At 34.1% G+C, this 24,158-nt stretch overlaps 1 protein-coding gene across 1 annotated transcript; it reads right to left on the bottom strand.

Moving 5' to 3' along the window:
- Positions 1-14,716: 14,716 nt before the first annotated feature.
- Positions 14,717-18,643, bottom strand: LOC145046550 (uncharacterized). The gene is made up of 5 exons (XM_078994837.1): positions 17,878-18,643; positions 17,312-17,775; positions 16,726-17,257; positions 16,037-16,608; positions 14,717-15,028 (listed from the first exon to the last, which is right to left on the bottom strand). Exons 1-5 carry the CDS (start codon positions 18,641-18,643, stop codon positions 14,717-14,719), a joined length of 2,646 nt encoding a protein of 881 aa, XP_078850963.1.
- Between the last annotated feature and the right edge of the window lie 5,515 nt (positions 18,644-24,158).

Here is a 24,158-nt window from a genome sequence, read left to right as displayed (position 1 = left end):
ATATGATTAATCAGTCTCGGTGGGGATTAATCGGGGATCCTAAATTATTAATAAAATTATTTAAAAAATTAATATTTCCTAAAATATTAAGTATTTGGAAAATTCAATTTTAAAATTTGAAAATTTAAAAATTTTAAAAATTTTAGTATAATATTTTAAAATTTAAAAGCTTAAAAATTTAAAATTTTAAAACTTTGGTGTAATATTTGAAAAATATTTTTTTTTTGAATTTTTTAAATATTTCTCACCTATGACCGCCAAGGCCACCAAGGACCGCCAAGCCCGAGTTTGACCGATTTTGACCAATTTCTGCCAAGTACCGTAATCGTAATAGGTTCGAGGCCGCCAATCGACTAATCGCTGATTAATCGACCGCCAAGGCCGATTTCTGCAACATTGAAATATATATATATATAAGTTCAAATGAGAACACTATTTAATGTGAGAACATTACTTTATGTTACTATTCTACTATGAATTTTGTATATACAACGATATGACATTATTAATCAACAAATATACGAACACACACACATTAATATTCACATTCAAATTTTGTATGTACAACTTTATGACATTATTCATCACCGAATATATGAATAATCACATATTTAACATTTATATTAGAATCTACTAAATTACTACATATATATAAATTTTATAGTAGAATAATAATATAAAATTGAATATATTCATAATATAATTACTACAATACTATACATATTAAATTCGTAATAGAATAGTAATATAAAGTAGTGTTCTCATGTATATATATATATATATATATATATATATATATATATATATATATATATATATATATATATATATATATCTTTATTATCTTATAAAAGAAATCTCACTATGTCTAAAAATATATTGAATATAATAATATTATTTTTTAAGACGTTCAAATCATTAAGCTAATAGTACAAGTAGTCATCAATAAAATAATATTAAATTTTAACCTGTGTTTTGAATTATTATATTTCTCAACAAATTCTATCTTCTTCCCTGAATTTCAGATATTTCAAAATTTGAAAGCATCAGGAAATACATGTTGATTCAAATATCCCTACTGTAGAGGATTCTTTCTTAACAGCTTTTATTTTAATCCTTACTTGTAATTGATTTCATCATTTTTAACTTTTTTTATTTTTATCTTATAAATATATTGGGTGAAGGCTTTAGTATATCAGGTTTGTTTCTAAAAAGGTTTTTACTATGTTTCTTTAATGTGTTGGCTTTGCAAGTTCAAAGAACTCAACCAAGATGACCAGTTAGAGCATTGTATTATCATTAGTTTGTATATTTTGGCATCTTACTTTTACAATAAAGAACGGTTAAACACAAGATTTGACATGATTAAGGTGGTTTGTATATTTTTCATCTTGTTTAGTCCAAAAATGAAACCTTTTTCATCATTGGTCCTTATAATATCAAGTTTCATCACATGGACTTTCTGATTACAGTGATTATTGTCCTTATTATAAGGTTCTATATAGATTTTGTTCAATATTTTAAGGTTTCGAGAACCTAAATCAATATGAATCCTTGAATTAAAATCACAATGAACAAATTGACCAAACTTGAGTATTTTGGCATTCTCAAAGGCCTATTTATCAACTTTTGAATCACAACATCTGATATTCTAAAGGTTTATTTTTATAAACTATTATTTATATATTTTAGCATTTTACTTAGTAGGACATTAAATTAATAAAGGAATTAAGGAAAACGAAAAAAAAAGAGGACGATAAACAGTAAAAGTGGTTTGGGTATGTATAAATGGAAGTAATAACCATTTAGGGGGTGTTTGGCAAAAAAGCTTATTCCTTATTAGTTTATTAGCTTATAAGTTAATAAGTGTATGGTAACTTATGAAAAAATGACGTATTAGAGGTTCCCCATCGGAATAAGTTATTTTAATCCAAACATTTTTTTTAACTTATAGTGATGTGGAACCTAATAAGTTGCTTTAAAAAAGCTTAGCCAAACACACCCTTAATATGGTATGGTAATGCTCTTGAAAAATAGATATCATTTAATATTCATTTCTCGAAGTGAACGCAAAATGGTTTTAACTCTAAAGAGATCAAAGTATTCGTCGTCTGCCGCTTTGCACGGGTAGACGGCTAGTGTATATATATATATATATATATATATATATATATATATATATATATATATATATATATATATATGTTATGAAATATTAGTTTGTGAATGACCATTGGATTCTCCATTTCTCCCATAACTCCCCATCATTATTTAGCATTAGTAACAACCATTTCAATATGTTTTATGAATGTAATAATACACCATCATAATGTGCATTCATATTATAGCTCATCTTTCATCTTATTTGGATACTATAAATAGTGAGCCATATGTATTAGGCACTTGATGATTTCATCACAAATATTGGAATAAAAGTTCTCCTACTCTCATATCTTTATTTACTCTATAATTGATCTTGTTATTTGATCATATTTTATAACACGTCATCAACACGAGGCTCTACCATAGACTTCCAACTTCTTGCCGTTCTTGTCGTTGTCAGGTATATATATATATAATTTTTGTTTTCAAAGTTCATATATATAATGTTCACAAGTTATATAATGCTCACAAGTAATCTTATGATACTTCTTAACTAACAATCCTCTAATACACAACTCTTTATTTTGATTAGTACTTTCACTATGGCCAACATTAGCAAACTTGAGTTTATGGCTCTTGACATTAGTGGAAAAAATTATTTATCATGGATTCTTGATGCTGAAATCCACCTTGATGCTATGGGTCTTGGAAACACCATAAAGGATGTAAATCCTTTAAATGAAGCATCAAACCAAGAAAAGGCTAAGGCGATGATTTTCCTTCGCCACCATCTCGATGAAGGATTAAAAGCTGAATACCTCACTGTCAAAGATCCATATGATCTTTGGAATAATCTGAAAGAGAGGTATGATCATCAAAAAAACGGTGATACTTCCTAGAGCTCGTTTTGATTGGTTACACCTTCGGCTACAAGATTTTAAATCTGTGAGTGAGTATAATTCGGCCATGTTTAAAATTACTTCCCAACTAAAACTATGTGGTGAGACTATAACTGATGAAGACATGCTTGAGAAAACCTTCTCTACTTTTCATGCCACTAACATGCTCCTGCAGCAGCAATATCGTGAGAAAGGTTTTAAAAAATATTGTGAATTAATCTCATGTCTTCTTGTGGCTGAACAAAATAATGAACTCTTAATGAAAAATCACCAATCACGTCCGACCGGTTCCAGTCCATTCCCTAAAGTGAATGCGACATCATCTAATTATAACGGTCGTGGGTCTAACCGTGGCCGTGGCCGTGGTCGTGATCGAGGTCGTGGACGTGGTAGAGGCCGTCATAATAATCGTCCCAACAATAATAATAATATAAGTAACCACCAGAAGTGGGAAAATAACAAAAACCCACATCCTAATGATAAAAGTGGTCAAGGCAAAAAGAAAGTTGAAAATGTTTGTCACCGATGTGGAATGACCGGTCATTGGTCACGTACATGTCGCACTCCAAAGCTTTTTGTTGATCTTTATCAAGCTTCTCTAAAATATAAAGAAGGAAAAAATGTGGAAACAAATTTTGTTCAAAATTATTTTTCCGAAGATCAACTAGAAATGAAACATTTGGATGTCGCCGATTATCTTGCCAACACGGAAGGGACAAACGGTGTTATGGATGGTGATGGAAGTACCCAATTTTTCCCATAAAATGAGATGGATATGACATATCATGAAATTGTTGGTTTTCTAGTATCATTATATTTTTGCATTATGTTTGTTTAAAGTCATTGTCATGGTCAAGAATAATACGTAGTTTTGTTTAATGTCGTTTATGATTTTTATGTTATAGTCGTTTCATCAGAAGAGATCTCGATGATTTTTCTCAAAATAATAATATATGACTTTATTTATCTAAGTTGTATATTTCTTATTTCTTATTATTTTATTATATATTTTTATTTTGAAGAGAAATATGGATATTCGCAAAAGAAATGAGGAAGATATATGTCTTGCAGATAGTGCAACAACACATAGCATTTTTAATAATGAAAAATATTTTGCTTACTTATCAATTAGAGAAGCAAATGTTAATACAATAACGGGTAGTGCAAAAATGATTGAAGGCTCCGGAAGAGCGAATATCATATTACCACAAGGGACAATAATTACAATTGGAGATGCATTATTTTCATCAAAATCACCAAGAAATTTATTAAGTTTTAAGGATATTCGGTCCAACGGATATCATGTTGAAACAATCAATGATGGTGATAAAGAGTATCTCAATATTACGAAAATGATATCGGGTAAGAAAAGTCTTTTGGAAAAATTACTTGTATTGTCCTCCGGATTGTATTATACAAATATTAGAATGATTGAATCTCATGCTATTGAAAATAAAAGGTATGATAACATCTACAAAGTTTGGCATGACCGGTTGGGCCATCCCGGATCAGTTATGATGCGCAAAATAATTGAAAATTCAAGTGGACATTCCTTGAAAAACCAGAAGATTTTTCAAGCTAACGAATTGTCTTGTGTTGCATGTTCTCAACGAAAATTAATTTCCCGTCCATCATTGAATAAAGTTGGGTATGAAAGTCCTAGTTTTTTAGAAAGAATTCAAGGGGATATATGTGGACGAATTCATCCACCATGTGGACCATTTAGATATTTTATGGTCTTAATTGACGCGTCAACTAGATGGTCACATGTGTGCTTATTATCTATCCGTAATCTCGCTTTTGCAAGATTACTAGCACAAATAATCCGCCTAAGGGCACATTTTTCCGATTACCCAATTAAGAAAATTCGACTTGACAATGCTGGTGAATTTACATCACAAGCTTTTAATGACTATTGCATGTCGATTGGGATAACTATTGAACATCATGTTGCATATGTTCATACACAAAATGGTTTAGCTGAGTCGTTAATCAAACGACTTCAATTAATTGCAAGACCATTACTAATGCATTCTAAACTTCCTACATCGACATGGGGACATGCAATTTTACATGCGGCATCACTTATACGTATCAGGCCAACTAGTTATCATAAGTTCTCCCCTATTCAACTGGTTTGCGGCCATGTACCAAATATTTCCCATCTAAGGACGTTCGGATGTGCAATTTATGTACCCATTTCTCCACCTCACCGCACAAAAATGGGTCCTCAAAGAAGAATGGAAATTTATGTTGGATACGAATCTCCATCTATAGTAAAATATTTAGAACCATCAACTGGAGATTTATTTACAGCTAGATTTGACGATTGTCATTTTGATGAATCAGTTTTTCCAACATTAGGGGGAGAAATAAAGAAGCTGGAGAATAAAATCTCTTGGAATGAATTATCACTTTCAGTGTTAGATCCTCGTTCAAGTCAATGTGAACTTGAAGTGAAAAAGATAATTCATTTACAAAATATAGCAAATCAATTGCCAGATGCATTTACTGACCCTAAGAGAGTAACAAAGTCTCATTTACCAGCTGTAAATGCTCCAGTTAGAATTGATATCCCAGAAGGAAAAAATACAACTACAAATGAATCAAAGGCACGCCTGAAGCGTGGAAGACCAACCGGTTCCAAAGATAAAAATCCTCGAAAACGAAAGGGAGCAAATATAATTGATGGTCCAAAGGAGAAAATAGAATCTTTTGAAAAGATTAATGAAGCTCCAGAAGAGCCCAATGACATAACAAAAGAAACTGAGGTACCTGAAAATTATGAAAATGAAGAGATCTTAATAAATTATGTCATGACAGGAATAAGATGGAACCGAAATAAGATAGACGTCGACGATAATTTTTCATATCATGTTGCGTGCAAGATTATGGAAGAAAATGAGGATGTTGAACCTAAATCTATAGATGAATGTAGAAATAGAAAAGATTGGCCAAAATGGAAAGATGCAATAAACAAAGAGCTTAATTCTCTTACTCAACGAAAAGTTTTTGGACCTGTAGTCCGTACACCAAACGGAGTAAGACCAGTGGGATACAAATGAGTATTTGTGCGCAAAAGAAATGAGAAGAATGAAGTTGTGAGATATAAAGCAAGACTTGTTGCACAAGGTTTTACCCAAAGGCCCGGAATTGATTATGAAGAAACATACTCTCCTGTGGTTGATGCAATTACATTCTGTTATCTAATAAGTTTGGCAACACATGAAAAATTGGAGATGCGTCTGATGGATGTAGTTACCGCCTATTTATATGGTTCACTTGAGAATGATATTTATATGAAAATCCCAGAAGGGTTTAAGGTGCCAGAAGCACAAACTCCTAATTCTCGTGAAGTATATTCAGTAAAATTAAATAAATCTTTGTATGGATTGAAACAATCTGGCCGGATGTGGTTCAATTGTTTAAGTACATTTCTTTTAAAAGAGGGCTATAAAAATGATCCATTAAGACCATGTGTATTCATAAAAAGATCCGGATCATAATTTGTGATAATTGTTGTTTACGTAGATGATTTGAACATAATTGGAACTTCTGGAGAATTGGAAAATGCCACTTCTTGTTTGAAAGAAAAATTTGAAATGAAGGATCTTGGTAAAACGAAATTTTGTTTGGGTCTTCAAATTGAGCACACCAAAAATGGAGTTTTTGTACATCAATCTAGTTATCTAGAAAAGGTGCTTAAAAAGTTTTATATGGATAACTCACATCCATTAAGTACCCCGATGGTAGTAAGGCATTTAGATGCCAAAAAGGACCAGTTTCGACCTTGTGAAAAACATGAAAAACTTCTTGGTCCCGAAGTACCATATCTTAGTGCTATTGGTGCACTGATGTATCTTGCTAATAATACGAGACTTGATATATCTATTGCTGTAAATTTATTAGCAAGATATAGTTCTTGCCCAACAAGAAGACATTGGAATGGAGTCAAACACATTCTTCGATATCTTCGAGGTACAATGGATATGGGCTTATATTATTCAAATTCATCAAATGCGGAGTTAATTGGTTATGCAGATGCTGGATATTTGTCTGATCCACACAAAGCTCGATCCCAAATAGGTTATTTATTCACTTGTGGAGATACCACAATCTCTTGGAGTTCTGTTAAACAAACTTTAGTTGCTTCTTCTTCTAACCATGCAGAGATTATAGCCATTCATGAGGCAATCCGTGAATGTATTTGGTTAAGAAATTTAACTCATCACATTCGTGAGAGTTGTGGTCTAACTTCTAATAGGGACGTTCCAACCATACTATATGAAGATAATACGGCTTGTATAGCCCAATTCAAGGAAGGTTTTATCAAAGGAGACAGAACCAAACATATATCACCAAAGTTTTTTTTACTCATGATCTTCAAAAAGAACGTGGCATCAACATCCAGAAAATTCAATCAAGTAACAACTTGGCACATTTGTTCACTAAAGCGCTCCCTACATCCAAATTTGAAAACATGGTACGAAATATTGGAATGCGACGCTTTAAGGAAATCAAGTGATGTGATGATCAGGGGGAGTTGGAAACATATTGTACTCTTTTCCTTAGCTATGTTTTTCCTACTGGGTTTTCTTAGCAAGGTTTTTAACGAGGCAATTGTTCCAAATATCTATTATTAATCATGTACTCTTTTTCCTTAATAAATGGTTTTTCCCATGAGGTTTTACCTATTAAGGTTTTAATGAGGCATGATACAATCGTCATTCAAGGGGGAGTGTTATGAATTATTAGTTTGTGAATGACCATTGGATTCTCCATTTCTCCCATAACTCCCCATCATTATTTAGCATTAGTAACAACCATTTCAATATGTTTTATGAATGTAATAATACACCATCATAATGTGCATTCATATTATAGCTCATCTTTCATCTTATTTGGATAGTATAAATAGTGAGCCATATGTATTAGGCACTTGATGATTTCATCACAAATATTGGAATAAAAGTTCTCTCTACTCTCATATCTTTATTTACTCTATAATTGATCTTGTTATTTGATCATATTTTATAACAATATATATATATATATATATATATATATATATATATATATATATATATATATATATATATTCCAGAGAAACTGAAAACTTATAAATACCAATAATTCCACTTAAAGTTCGAATTTTTTTACCTCTACAATATTTTTCAAAAAATAAAGTCACAAACCAACTCTATCATATGGTGTAATACCTTCTCTAGAAAAACCCATATTAAACACATAATGCGTATTTATAAGGTAAAATGTCTTAATAATATAATATACTATTTATTTTGTACAAATTTAGTCACTGTTTTTTCTTATCTTTGACAATTTAACTAGTTTATTTTTTACTTTTTATTTTTTTTACACATTCAATCCTTATTACTTACTACTTAAAGTTAAGCCGAAAAAATAACTTAGTAGGGTAATATGAATTTCAGTTTGTATACGTTTAGTGAATTTCAGTTCGCTCACGACATCCTACATAGGACAATCATTAATGAGAAATTATCATATTTGGTTTGTCCCTTACTTTTATCAGTAAACTAATTAATGAATCAGTCAAATAATTTTGGTGTCCTAGTTTTCTCCAAGCCAAAGATGTCTTGAGCTTCGGTTTCATCTATTCGAGAGCAAAAAATAAGATTATTTGTTGTTGCTTCCTCCCAACTCACATTTACAATTCCAAAACAAAAAACACCCTACCAAAAAGTTTAGAGTCTTCCCTAATTTATATGTGAATCACCATTATGAATTTGGGAAGACTCTAAATTTTTTGTGAGGGTGTTCTTTTGTCTGGAAAATGCAATTCGAGACAGAATGAAACAATTGTAATGTGACAACCCGATGCTTTCATTCTGTACGATTGGTATTTTTTTTATTATTAATGTTAAATTCAATTTCGTCACTTTTAACGCCATTTAAGGGTTCGTTTAAGTATTCTAAGCCTGAGTTCAGCCGGGAATGAGATTAGGAATGAGTCAACATGTCGTAAAGAAGCAAAACCGGGCCATTCACCCTCCTGAGAGGTATGTACGGCCGCACACATGGGTGTGCGGACTCACACTCATTCACCAGTGGCACACTCCCCTTTATATATAGGGGTGACCTGCTTCATTCGTTCCTTTCTTTTGGTTGCACTCTACTTTCTCTCTCTAAAAATCTCATACAAGAACACTCTAAGGGCCTCAAAAACGTGAAGAACTCTATCATTTAACTTGTTATTCAGGTAAAACACCTAAATCTAAGCCTAAATTCATCATGTTCTTCATCACTTCAAAGGTGTACAGCGGCACACCTTCATAAGGTGGTTGTACACACCTCAAAAACCCTCCAAAGTGAGAGTTTTGGCCCTCTATCTCCTAGTTGGACTTAGTTTGATCCTTGAAACACTTAAAAATCAACTTTTGAAGCATAAACGAAGAGTGTACGGCCGCACACCCCTATGTACAGCCGCACACCCACTCTATACGGCCGCACACTCTTGTGTGCAGCATTACACACACCCTGGCCGCACACCTTGGCTGCACACCCACGTTTATGGCCATACACCCACTTTAATGCTCATATTTGGTCTTAAACTTGCAAAGATCACTAAGTGTGGGACCTCGAACACTTAGTACAAGCATTTCCAAGACCTTAGGGTGGTTTTCCTATCATGTTTAGTCATGAAATATCCTAATCTAATATGTATATGTGTTACCATATGCTAATAGGGTCCACTTGCATACGAAACATCAGCTGACACTCAACATCCATATCGATTGTACACTCGAATCCTACGTGAAACAGTGAGTTCATACCCTTACACTTTTCCGAGGTTTTCATGTTTTTAGGGGGGCGGGGGGAATACAAGCTAAACATAAAGGTTTTCATAACTTAAAAATTGATGCAATTTCAACGGTTTTGTATCAAAGATGATGGGATTTGTAATCGAGTTTGAATCAATTCAAGTATGAAATCAGGAAGAGTAATAACGATGAATACGAGAGTAAATAGAATATTTGTTCAGCTCATATTATTCTTTTGAGTTTACAGATTACAATGACTAAACTATAAAAACTGAGTGAAAGAAGTTTTTTTAAACACTTAGTACAGACCCCTATTTATAGGAGAACAAAAGCATAACAATACTAAGGACTAGACATTAAGTCAACTCTTTATAATACCTTAGTACAAATAACATTACATCCAAAGACCCCTTCTTACGAAGACAAAATATACTTCATAACAATCTAACTGACTCTTCAACTATTACAACATTTAAGCCCTAACAATTTCCCCCTTTGGAATCAAGGTCGAAGTCTTCAATTCGTCAGTGATTGAATGGCATACATCAGCACTCTTCGGATCTCCATGTACCAAGAGATAACTTTCTTTATCTCTTTCTTATCTCCTTTTGAGTTCTTCTTGCAGTGGTTCATACGAACAATTAAGTTCGTATATTATGAGTTGGTGTATCTCTCCACTTCGCAAGTTTGAAACAAGAACCGCTTAGCTCTTCCAGCTTTGTCTTTTCCTGCAAAAATGATCCCCAATGGCTTTAAACAAATTTCTCCATCTTCATAATTTTTCAACTCATTCTGCTTCTTCGATGGTGCCATTGGTGCAGTAATGTCAATTCCTTTGAAAACTGCAAGTTCGACATCAGTCTGAGCCAAGCACTCAAAATAATTCTCCAAAAATATCTTAATGTGCTTGCACCCAAGGCTAAAAACATATGGTTCTGTGTCTTGGAGAAAAGAAAATGATTTGTCTTTGAGCATCAAGGAAATGTTTATTAGATCATATGTGTTCATCAAAGGAAAGTCTGCCACTGTGAACTCTTGTAACTTCCCACTTTCTCTTGCTACAGTGTACTTCAAATTTTCAAACTTCCCTTCGAATATTACATCCCTTTTTATAGATAGCACCTTCTTAATTTTCTCCGAAAACCACACTTCCTCTTGAGCCTTTGCCAATACTGCATGAAACCTTATCTTCATCTTCTTTCCCTCTTCTATTTCCATTAATTTGGCTTCAGCCTTGAATTGTGGCATAACGAACATCATTTCATTGACAGGAAAGTCAAGTTGACCAAAGTCTGTGTTCGTCACCACATAGCTCTTTTTCGGAATCTTTTCAAATGAGTACATATAATCAAACAACACTCTGGACTCGATGGTTTCGTAGTTATAAAATTTTTTTGGATCACCCTTATCAACATTCGAACCATCCAGAGCCCTTTGTCTCATTATGCTCTATACCTGCCTCATTCTTTCCACCTCAGCTGCCACCTCAGCTTTCTTCTCTTCTTTTGTCTTCTCAATCAAAATTCCTTTTCCCTTGTCTTCGACACTTGAGAAAACCATTTTTTTTGATGAAGAAACATCAGCTTGCTTCCCAATCACAACACCTTTTGAACTTGGTTTTGGAAGTGGAATTGTTGTGATCACAGTCGAAGTGACTGGACCTGCTGAAATAATACTCGGTTTTGTCACCACCTTCGAAGGATAAAGTTTTCCAACTACCTTCGCATCTTCAGATGTCTTGATTTGTTCCCCAGCCTTCGATTTATCAATCTTTTCTCCCCCTTGCACCCCTATGAAAGCAGGTGGGGCATCTGTAACATTTGGCAGAAGGCTTGAAATGCGAAGAAGTGGAGCTAAGTTTTGTGTAGGTTGGCTTCGAAGTGGGAAAATTTCTGAGAAAGAAATTCTTGAGAAATAATTGGAGAGACAGACTTCGAAGACAAATCTTGGAGTTCTTTTAACAACCTGACCAACTCTCCAAAATTTTGTTCTTCTTTGGCAAAAAGAGTGGTCAGTTGAGGATTCATCTGCTCAAACAATTTAACACTTTTTGCAACAGCATCACAAATAATGTCAATCTTTTGATTTGCTGATGCGTAATCTTGTTGAACAACCTGAACCTCCTTCGTCATATCTTCACGAAGTTATCTGATTTGCAAGTTAACATCTTCGCGTACCTTCTTGACTTCTTGTACGAAGAGCAACATATTCAGCTTCAGCTGTAGATATCGAAACACATGTTTGCTTCTTCGATTGCTAACTAACCAATTTTCCATCTAGTAATTGACACCCGCCAGTTGTGCTTTTGCGATCAAGACTGCATCCTCCAACATCTGCATCTGAATAAGCTTGTACAAAGAATCCTGTTTTCGAAGGATACCACAAACCAAATGAAGTAGTGCCTTTCAAATATCAAAAAATATTCTTCACCGCTGTTAAATGTGGTTAACGTGGATTGGATTGATACCTTGCACAATTACAAACAGAAAACATAATATCAGGTCGATTTGCAGTTAAATACAATAAAGACCCAATCATGCTTCGATACAGAGTGAGATCAACAGCAGATTTATCTAACGAAGGAGTTAGCTCTATGCCCATTGCCATTGGTACTCGTAACTTTGTGCTATTCGTCATGCCAAACTTTTCCAACAAATTCTTCGTATATTTCTCCTAATTAATGAAGATGCCTTCCCTATTTTGACGAATATTCAAACCCAAAAATTTATTAATTTTGTCCATCATACTCATTTCGAATTTGCTTTTCATCAGGTCTTCGAATTCTTTGGATAAAGTAGGGTCAGTAGAGCCAAAAATTATATCATCAACATAAATTTGAACAAGCATCAGGTGATTCCCAATTTTCTTTCGAAATAAAGTGGGATCAACTGATCCTTGTTTAAATTTAGACTGTTTCAAAAATGATGCTAAAGTTGCATACCATGCTCTTGGTGCTTGTTTTAACCTATACACAGCTTTATCTAAAATATAAACATGATCAGGATGTTCGGTATTTATAAAACCTGTTGGTTGTTCAACATATACCGTTTCTTCGAGTTCGCCGTTTAGGAATGCACATTTTACATCCATTTGATAAACGTCGAAATCTTTATGAGCTGCATAAGCCAGAAAAATACGAACAGCCTCGAGTCTTGCGACAGGGGCAAATGTTTCTTTGTAATCAATTCCTTCTTGTTGAGAATATCCTTTAACAACAAGTCTAGCCTTATTGCGAATAATGTTTCCATCATTGTCAGTTTTGTTTTTATAAATCCATTTTAGTCCAACAATTGACACATCAAAAGGTTTCAGAATTAATCTCCAAACCTTGTTTCTTTCGAATTCAGACAATTCAGCTTGCATAGCAACAACCCAATCAGAGTGTTCCATTGCAACCTTAACTGTCTTTGGTTCGATTTTGGAAATAAAAACATTAAACATGCATAACTCTTGATGAATATTCAATACCTCATTTCGTGCATGAAGTTGAGCCCTTGTCATTACTCCTGCTTGTGGATCACCAAGAATTTGTTCTTTTGGATGATTTCTTATCCATTTATCCAATGGTGGATAATTAGGATCAAAATCCAAAGGTGCATCTTCGAATATAGCATCTGTTTCTGATCCATTTGTGGAACATGCATCCTCAGCATCATCGAAATGTTCTTCTTCAAGAATGGGGTCCTTCTCAAGTATTGGCTCCTCTTCGTGTATTGGCTCTGCTTCGAAAAGTGCCACTTCTCTGATAATTGGCCCCCCCTCTTCATTAACATTTGTTGACATTTTATCACTTTCGCAAGAATGCTCCCCCTCAACAAAATTGTTCGAATCCAAATGCTCCCCCTCCACTGGACCACTAGTTAGTTCATTTGTGTTTAGATTCAAAACCGAAATTGAATTATTTTCATGCTTCGAATTTTCTGATTGTTGATTATCCGGTGCATTATTCTCTACTTCAATTGCTTGATCTGAAATACCAAAAATCGATTCATAATTATCATCATCCATTTGAATTGAATCATTATCATTCGAAGAATTTTGCAAAATAGGATAGTTTGCAAATTGGTGATTTGATTTTTTAATGTAATGATGATCAAATGTCAAATTAAAAGTTTCTTCCACTTTGCGAGTTCGCTTATTTAACACTCTATAAGCAACAGAATTGTGTGAATATCCCAAGAAAATTCCTTCATCAGCTTTTGTTTGAAACTTTGAAAGATTATCCTTAAGATTCATTATGAAACACCTGCATCCAAAAACATGGAAAAATTTGACATTAGGTTTTTGATTATTGATGATTTCATAAGGAGTAAAATTAAACCGTCTATGAATGAATGATCGATTTTGAGTAAAGCAAGCAGTTGAAACAGCTTCGGCCCAAAGGTATTGAGGTAAATTCGAATATGCCAACATTGTTCTTGTAGCCTCACATAATGAGCGATTTCTTCTCTCAACTACACCATTTTGTTGTGGTGTATATGGAGATGAAAAATTATGTGAAATACCTTTCTCCAACAGAAATGAATCAAGAACACGATTTTTGAATTCAGTTCCATGATCACTTTTACTTTTTCGAACTGACTTCTTCAACGAAATTTCCATTTTCTTGATAAAATCAATCATCATTTGTGGAACTTCGGATTTTAACCTGAGAAAATAAACCCACGTAAATCTTGAAAAATCATCCACAATAACTAGAATGTACCTTTTCTTGTTAAGGGTAGCAACTGTCAAAGGACCACATAAATCAATATGCAAGAGTTCTAGGGGTTCAACAATCTTCGAATCTATTGTGATTGGATGACCTTGTTTGTGTTGTTTTCCTACTTCGCATGCTGCACACAAACTATCATTATCATATTTAAGAATGGGTAAACCTCTTACCAGATCTTGTACAACAAGTTTGTTGATGTTTCAAAAATTGAGATGTGATAACCTCCTATGCCACAACCAGCTTGTATCGGCAGTAGCCTTCGAAAGTAAACACACAGCAGGTTTGCCAACAATTGGAACTATATCCAATGTAAACATATCACCTTTTCGTTTTGACTTGAGTAAAACTTCTTTTGTCTCAACTTTCGAAATGACACTTCTTTCTTCATTAAAAAGAACTTGATTGCCAGTTCCCATAACAAGTTGTGAAACACTTATCAAATTGTGTTGTAAACCTTCAATAAATGCAACTCGATTGACAGTGAAAGTGTCATTCGTTATCTTTCCATAACCCTTAACTTTGCATTTGTGATTATTTCCAAACTTAACCACTCCTCCATTTTCTAAGCTTCGAAAATCACGCAAGTTTTCCTTCTTCCCAGTCATGTGATGTGAGCAACCACTATCGATATACCACTTGTTATCATATTGCTCGTCACAAAGTACCTGTGATTATTGAGAAAATTTAGGTACCCAAGACTTGTTGGGTCCATTCATATTACGTTTATTTTTCAATTGTAAAGTACAACCGTTAACCCAATCACAAACTTTTGTTTTGAAACTGTCAAAAAATTTAACATTTTCATTCGAAGGGTCAGATATATGACTTTTTATTGTTTTCAAATTTTCACTGATTATACCCTTCGCATTTTGGGTTTGTGATGTTTCACTTTTCACTTTTGTGACCGGCTGCCAAACTTTAACTGAAATGTTTGATTCTTTGGATAGCGAACTACCATTCGTTGAAGGATTTACATACATTTCATATGCCTCATGTATCTGTTCTTTCGAAAACTTACTTGATTGATACATTTTTCCCTTTCCTTCCAACCAATGATCAATATTTCTTTTAGTAGTTATACCTTTCGCTTTTGAGATTTTGTCAGCTTGCTTCTTCGGAAGATTATCACATTTTGCTGAACTTAGAACATAATCCACTTTTGGTTTTGATAGATAAGACTCATGATAAGAAGTATTCATTTGTGATTTTGAAATCTGTTTTTCAACCTTTTTCTGAAAACTTTTTCAAGGAAGTGTTGTTTTTGTTCCATTTGAAACGTTTGTTTTAATATTTGAAAATAAAGCATTTTTCTTTTCAAAAATTTGAGTCTTTGATTTTCCTCTAAAAACTTTTCTTTGTTTTGAAAAATTTATTGATGTCATATTTAATGACTCAATAGTTTGCCAAAAAATTGTTTTTCTTGCTTGACATTTTGAAATATTATTTTCCTTTGAAAATTTGTCAACTTTATCTTTAAATTCTTTTGAATTCAATTTTATTGCTTTGTTGACTCCTTTAACCTCTGTTTTAACATCTTCTTGCCTCGTGAACACATTTGCAGTTGTGTTAACTATCTTCTTTTCAACTTTCGACTTTTCAACCCATATTCTTTTTGGTTTTTGATGTTGAAATATATATGAATTCTTTGTGAGATTGTTTTCAATTGTCTTTTGATTCGAAAAGAAACATTCATTTGAAGTTTGGTTATTGTCTTCCTCAACCAACTTTTTGAATTCAGGCTTTATATTTTCAACATTGCCTGTTGTTATGAAGAATTGGTTTGGAAACACAATATCATCAGTGCATTTGAAGATTGGATAAACAACAGTATTTGATTCAAGATAATGAGCACCTTTTTCACTAAGAATTTTCTCAAATTCTTGTGTATCCAAATAAACTTGATCAACAACCACTCGAGGAATTTCAATTTCTTTCGAACTTTGAATTGTCTTCGAATTTGTGTTTTCTTCCTCATTATCACTATCATCAGTTTGACTATCATGTATTTCCACAAACTCCATATCACAAACTTTCGAAGTTGAGGGTTCATCAGTGTTAATTTTTATGAATAAATCTTCACATTTTTCTTTCCCTTTAAAAGAATTTGCTACATTTATGACAGACAATTGAGAACAATCTACATCTTCTAAATCACTAATTTCACTAATATTATCAGAATTATCTTCAATATCAACAAAATTAGTTTGACAATTAGATGTAGAATTGTCAGTCTTTTTCAAAATTCGAATTTTTTCTGATTTAGTTAAGGTCTCATTTACAATTTTTACTATATCATTAGCATCAAGATAATCTTCAACTTTAGCAATTCCATATCTATACCTATCATCTGGAACTTTGTTAAAATCAGAAATTTCTTTTTCACAATCATATGAAACACTATCTACCTTAGTTCTATCATATGCTAAAAATGGTAGCAATTTTCTGTGTTGTTCCTTACTTATCTCACTCGAATGATGTAATTCAGTTAATTTTCCATACAATCTTTTCGCAGAATTACAGAAAATATTTCTCTGTGCTAAGAACAAGTTTATTTCCTTTGCTAAATTCTCCCTATCCTCCATAATATTCGACACTTGCAATTCTAAATAATCAACCATAGTGACTTTTGATTCTAACTTCTTTCTTGCCTCTAGTAATTGATCATTTAACTTTTTAGCTTCATTGCTGGCAGACACGCCAATTGAATCAAAGTAAGTAACAGTTTCATCAAAAGATACTAACTCAGAATTTTACGTGGACACTGGAATATTAAAGGATTCAAGAAGATTACGTACCTTGGTAGTCATGGGCGACCTGTCGGTAGACTTCGATACGAAGCACTGCCCATGTACTTCGTAAGTCTCTTCTTTATCTGAATCTTTTTCAACTTTTGCATACATGGCCCCGTGTGTTGGATTCTTCATTTCTTCATCGTCTAAACCTGAGGACCATATTTGATATGTGCCATCCGATTCAATTTCTCCATGAGCCACCAACGACAAATTCTTTGTCTTCGACTTTACTTCCTCCAATTTCTCAGTGTAATACGCTTCATCCTTTGTTTTATTTTTCTTTTCCTCCTTCTTTCTCAACAAGCAATCTACTTCCAAGTGATTTGCACCATAGCAATTATGGCAATTAATCCCTATATCACCTTTCAACATCTTCTTCATTTGCTCCATTTCACTCTTCGAATCTGTCTTCACTTCTTTCTTCTTTTCATCCACTCTATTTTTGTTCTCATAACTACCCTTCGAATCTGATGACATGTTCTTTAGATTAAAAGGTTTCTTAAAAAATTTCTTTACTCTATTGTTTGAGTAAAATGCGACAACCTCATCATCAGAATTCATCAGTAAACCTTCTTCTTCATCAGACTTCGATTTTTCATTCTCTCTTTCTGAAACCTTCGAAACGAGTGCCAATGGTCCACCAAGACTTGCTATCGCTTCCTCAGCTATTTCATTAACCTCATTTTCATGAGATTTCAATTGATTGTACAAGTCATTCAAAGTTGAAGTATCAAAACTCTGTTGGTTTTTCACCATCATACTCACACTCCTCCACTCCTTTCGAAGTCCCATTACAAATATCAAGTTGTACTCCATTGATGACCTTGTAATACCATAACGATTACAACAATAGATTAACTCGTTGAACCGATCATAGTATCCTTCAATGGATTCAGATTCTTTCTCTTTGAAATCTTTGAGTTCCACTAGGCATTGTTTCACAGATGTGATCTTCGTCTTTTCACTTCCTTGGAATTTGTCTTTGAGATTGTTCCAGATTTCTTTAGCTGTTGTGCATGTTCTGACATAATTGTACACAACAGGAGGCAAGGCACCTCTTAATTCCCTCATGCATTTCTTCTCCAATTGTTTTAAACGATTGGATTGATTGTCAACTTCCGAACTGCTTGAAGACACACCGATTGGCTGAACTGTTGCAGGTTGATTGATTTCTCCTGAAATGCACTTCCATAATTCTTCATCCAATCCGTTCAAGTAATCTTGCATACGATCTGCCCACTGATCGTAATATTCTGGAATAAGCATCGGAATTTTTGTGGATGAACCAAGCAAATGAGAAAATGATGTCATGGAATTCAGATTGAATGACGCCATTGTTGTACAGACAAAAACTTCAAGATGATACGTAAACTTCGAAAATTTTGGAATCAAATTGTATATTTCAAATCAGAATCACACAACGAACACTCGATTCACAAATATGTTCGCAGAATCAAATCCTAGATTTAGATCAAAAATAATTTTCACACTCAAAAAGAACGGAAACTTTTTGAATCAAACAGTAGATTCAAAAATCTTTTGAACGTATGAAAATCAGATCACAGAAAGGATTCCTGCTCTCATACCAATTGATGAGATTTGTAATCGAGTTTGAATCAATTCAAGTATGAAATTAGGAAGAGTAATAACGATGAATACGAGAGTAAATAGAATATTTGTTCAGCTTATATTATGCTTTTGAGTTTACAGATTACAATGACTAAACTGTAAAAACCGAGTAAAAGAAGTTTTTTTAAACACTTAGTATAGACCCCAATTTACAGGAGAACAAAAGCATAACAATACTAAGGACTAGACATTAAGTCAACTCTTTATAATGCCTTAGTACAAATAACATTACATCCGAAGACCCCTTCTTACGAAGACAAAATATACTTCATAACAATCTAACTGACTCTTCGACTATTACAACATTTAAGCCCTAACAAAAGATTTAGATACAATTATCCCTTTTGTAATATGCAGAGCATAAGGGACGTTTTCTAATTATAATTGCGTAGTTTTCAAATCAGTACCTGAACGCAACAAACCATTCAAACTATAATGGGTATACTTTGGGATTTCATTACCAGTCTTGCAAATGCAAACTTCATGCAAAGTCTAATTTATAAACTATGTCAGGTTTAGTTTATCCATTACTATGAATACAAAACAAGAGTATCTTGCTAAATAATTATTTTATGTATAATTATTTATACTCTACGCCGTTACAAACGATTTTGAACTCGAGAACAACCGAACAACACGTAAACTAATTATTACAGGATTGTGAGACTTATCTTCGTTATGCCCCTCGAGGTACCAACAAATCCTCACTGGTAGTATAACCACAGTCTCCTGGAAGGAGAGCGTGAATTCGTGAATAGATCTATTCGTGTTCGACAATCCCACACCTGAACTGTTAGCTACAGTTAGGCGGGCACGCTTGAGGTGACAAATTTTGTAATCGTACGACGCCTGAAGAAACGTCATGGAGGTGACCGGTCATATTAGTATGGTTATACAACTCACAATATGTATAAACTAACCCTTTTTTACATGATTTCTTTCTTCTATAGTTTTATTTTAAATAATAAAGCTACCTACCTACTTACTGGAGGGTATTCCAGGGACACAACCTTTGATTTTATTTTAAGTAATAAAACTACTATATTTAGTGGTGATAGCCAGGGTTTTCGAATAGATCTTACATATTGGTGGTAACCAGGGTTTTCAAATGGAACGATACGTTTCATACAGAAACCAACAAACATGTTAGAAAATATTGGATTTTCTTGGAAAACATGCATACATATTTCAGAACTTGGTATTTATGGTTTTTGATACAATCGACATTTAGTTATAATGGAAAGAAACCATTTATACAAACTCAATGACTAGTTATCAATACAAAAACATGCTTATGAACTCACTAGCTTTACGCTGATACGTTTTCAAAACCTCTTATATTCTTAGGGCAACGATAGACAGGTACCTTGCCAACTTTTGGAGAAGACGGATCATTGGAGTCTCGTCTTTATCTTTTGATATATACTGTTATGTACAAACTATGTTCTCAAAACATATGTAAATCTTCATAGCATAATGTAATGGTTGTGTTTACTTTAATTGCTATGATACGATTGTTGTGATACTACGTATGACGTTACCCGCCACCAGACGTTTCCGCCGTTGTTTTTCTGACGGTTCGTGGGTGTGGCATATAAAGAATTTCATTGTCTGCTTTAGAAATAAATGAAGTCAAAAATGATATATAATTTTCCTTATTTAAGTTAATGAATATGACATCCCCATTTTCACGGCCAGAAAAGACCTATTTATTTATGCTTGTTTTTAAAATCAGAGTACTCTTTTAAAGAAAACAGTTGCGGAATTTGTTCCCAAAACAAAATATGATAAAATTTATCAAAGCATTTCTTTAAAGAAATGTATTTTCATTATATAACAAAATCTCGGGATGTCATGTTCCGATACAGACATATAAGCATAAACAGAACTTACATTTAATTACACAATTGATTTATATCTCCTTTAAATCTCTCTGTGAAATATGTCTTCGTATTAATACATGTGATACAAAGAAAACTGAGTGGGTCAGGCTTGGGATCCTGGTGAGCGTATAGGGTTTTCATCCCACAATGTTATATCATATATTTATAAATATAGAACATTCAAACTTGTACAATTTCACCATATAAAGGGAATTCTTATCCCACCCCCTTCGATCCTCACAACCACACGATCTAAACTCTAGTATCTAAAATTTTCCTCTTTACCCGATCCCTACTCACGGATCTAAAACTATTATCTTCACCCGATCCATACTTACTGATCTAAAACTAACATTTTCACCTGATCCATACTCACGGATCTAAAACTACCTGATCCATACTCACGGATCTAAAACTAACCTCCTGATCTGATCTATACTCCCGGATCAATAATTGTACCTAATCCATACTCCCGGAATAGGGACAATTAACTATACCTTAATCCTGATCTGATCCATACTCCCGGATCAATAACTTTGCCCAATCCATACTCCCGGACTAGGGACAATTAACTTAGTCTTAATCCATACTCCCGAACTAATAACAAGTTTTATCTCTTTACCTATCCATACTCCCGAATCTAAAACTAACCTCTTGGTCTAATCCATACTCGCTGAATAACTAGATCAACAACAACAACATCAGGGCCTCTCATCTGTTTATCACACATCAACTACCTACCCATGTTTTACCCAACATATTGATGGGTTTTGAGCATTCTAACACTTCCTAAGTGTACATGCAACCCTAATAACCTTGGATCTATGTTTGTCTAATTATCATGCAAAGTTGAAATTCCAAGGTTATATTCCTATCTAGCATACATGGGGAACAATTTTAACTTAAAGTATAGATAGAATAACTTACCTTGTCGTTGTTTGTGTTCCTTGAAACCTTGTGAGCCTAGCACCCCAAGTGTGATGCCTCAAATGCTTCACACAACACCAAATGCTCTTGGAAGAACTTATGAGAGAACACACACTTCTCAAAAATCGGCCAAGCCCTCTTGTTTCTTAGTGTAGCCGATTTTAGGTGGAGAACATGTTTCTTATATAGTGTTGACACATCTAGGGTTACACCCTAATGTGTCATGACTCTTCATTTCCATGATCCATGGGTTTGTAACTCCCATGGAGCATCCATGGAGCATCCTATGGGTGGAACCCAACTTGATAATCCATGGAGCCTCTTAGCCCACTATACAAGATATGGATGATTTGCATAATCAACCCATATATTTAATTAGTTCTCTTTTGACCGCTTAATTAATTTTAAATTAATTCTTGATCAAACTAATCAAATAATATTATTAATATATTAGAACTTATAATATATTAATAATCTCCAAGTGTTATTTCTCTCATTTAGTCTATCCAATTGCATGGTGCCATGCAACCCAAATGGACCATGCCGGGTCGGGTCAAGTACATACCAGAAATAGTTATGGACTTAGACACCTTATCCAACAGTCTCCCACTTGGATAAGTCTAATAACTATTACTGCAAGTATGACTTCAGGAACCGATCGGCAATCGTAGCTCTTTACAAGGTTTCTCGGAACTGAGAAGATAATGGTACGCCATTTAAGATAAGTGATCATATAATCCTCTATTCTAGATATCAGTCGGACAAATACATGGAAAAATGTCTTACTTATTGTCCAACAGTTTGTTTCCCGATTTCCGATTTGTTTGACAGAGAACTTCATTGAACACATCAACTTAGTTCTGACCGGGCCCGGTACATAGGTCAAAACAAAATCATCGAGGGGCCCAGATATCAGCTTCTAATCCAAGAAGGAACAGATAAACTTCAACTCATATGTTTGTTCTACCACTCATTGAATTACACACAAGAGCACGTTTTATAACATCGAGTTACCAATGTGTTTTCGTACAATCAATGCATAACCAACTTGTAAGTAACAAATCATATCTCTTGGTTTGAAGACTTATATGATATTACCGTCTCACGATCACTCGAGATAGAATTCCATGAAGTGATTCCAGTGAGCGTGGGTTGAGTCCAATGCTCAGAACTTATGAGCACTCATGATTGCTGTAGCCTTGTCCAAGACCTCTACAACCAACCATGACAGTCTTGATTCATACCTACTTCCGACATATGACCGACTGTGGAGGTTTGAATAATATGTTATACCAAACAAAATTATTCTGGAAGTCAAAACATGCAAAAGAAAATATAGTAAACGATTGACATGAGATAGCAACATTTTACTCATAAATAAAAACATCTTTTTTATTCATCATCAGATGTCAATTACACTTTACAAATTTTGAGGTTATCTAACTACTAAATTTAATATCATCCTTTAACCCTATGCTTCGAGCATGTTGGAGATGCTTAACCCGAGTCAGTCCCTTCGTGAGGGGATCTGCCGGATTCTCATCTGATGATACCCTCTTTGCCACGAGGAGTCCTTCTTTGATCCGATGTCTGATGAAATGGTATTTTCTATCGATGTTTCTGGATCTCCCGTGATCCCTTGGTTCCTTTGCTAAGGTAACAGCACTTTCACTATCACAGAAAATTTCCATTGGCTCTTTAATAGCTGGTACAACTCCAAGGTCTCCAATGAAGTTCCTCAGCCATAACGCCTCCTTTGCCGCCTCGCTAGCTGCAATATACTCTAATTCACAAGTAGAATCTGCCACTGTCTCTTGCTTGGAACTCTTCCAAGAAATTGCTCCTCCATTTAGGGTAAAAACCCAGCCCGACTGAGAGCGGAAATTATCCCTATCAGTCTGGAAGCTAGCATCACTATACCCTACAACTCTCAAGTCATCACTCCCACCGAGGGTAAGGACCCAGTCCTTAGTCCTTCGTAGGTACTTGAGAATATTCTTTACCGCAGTCCAGTGCGCCTTGCTAGGGTTCCCCTGAAACCTGCTAACCATGCTCAAGGGAAAGGCTACATCAGGTCGAGTACACGTCATAGCATACATGATCGAACCTACAGCCGAAGCATAAGGTATTCGACTCATTTGTGCTATCTCAACCTCAGTGCTAGGGCTTTGTGTCTTACTCAGTTTGGTGTTACTCTGGATGGGCAACTCTCCTTTCTTGGAGTCCTGCATGCTGAATCTCTTCAGCACCTTATCCAAGTAGGTACTTTGACTATGTTCAATTAGTCTTTTACTCCGATCTCTCAAGATCCTTATCCCTAAAATATAGGCAGCTTCACCAAGGTCCTTCATAGCGAAACACTTTCCAAGCCAGGACTTTACTTCCTGCAGGGTTGGAATGTTGTTTCCTAT

The sequence above is a fragment of the Lactuca saligna genome, chromosome 5 (genome assembly GCF_052625555.1).
Source record: "Lactuca saligna cultivar CGN05327 chromosome 5, ASM5262555v1, whole genome shotgun sequence".
NCBI lineage: Eukaryota > Viridiplantae > Streptophyta > Magnoliopsida > Asterales > Asteraceae > Lactuca > Lactuca saligna.
Note: the sequence above shows the minus strand (reverse complement) of the source record. Positions and strands in the feature narration are given on the sequence as shown.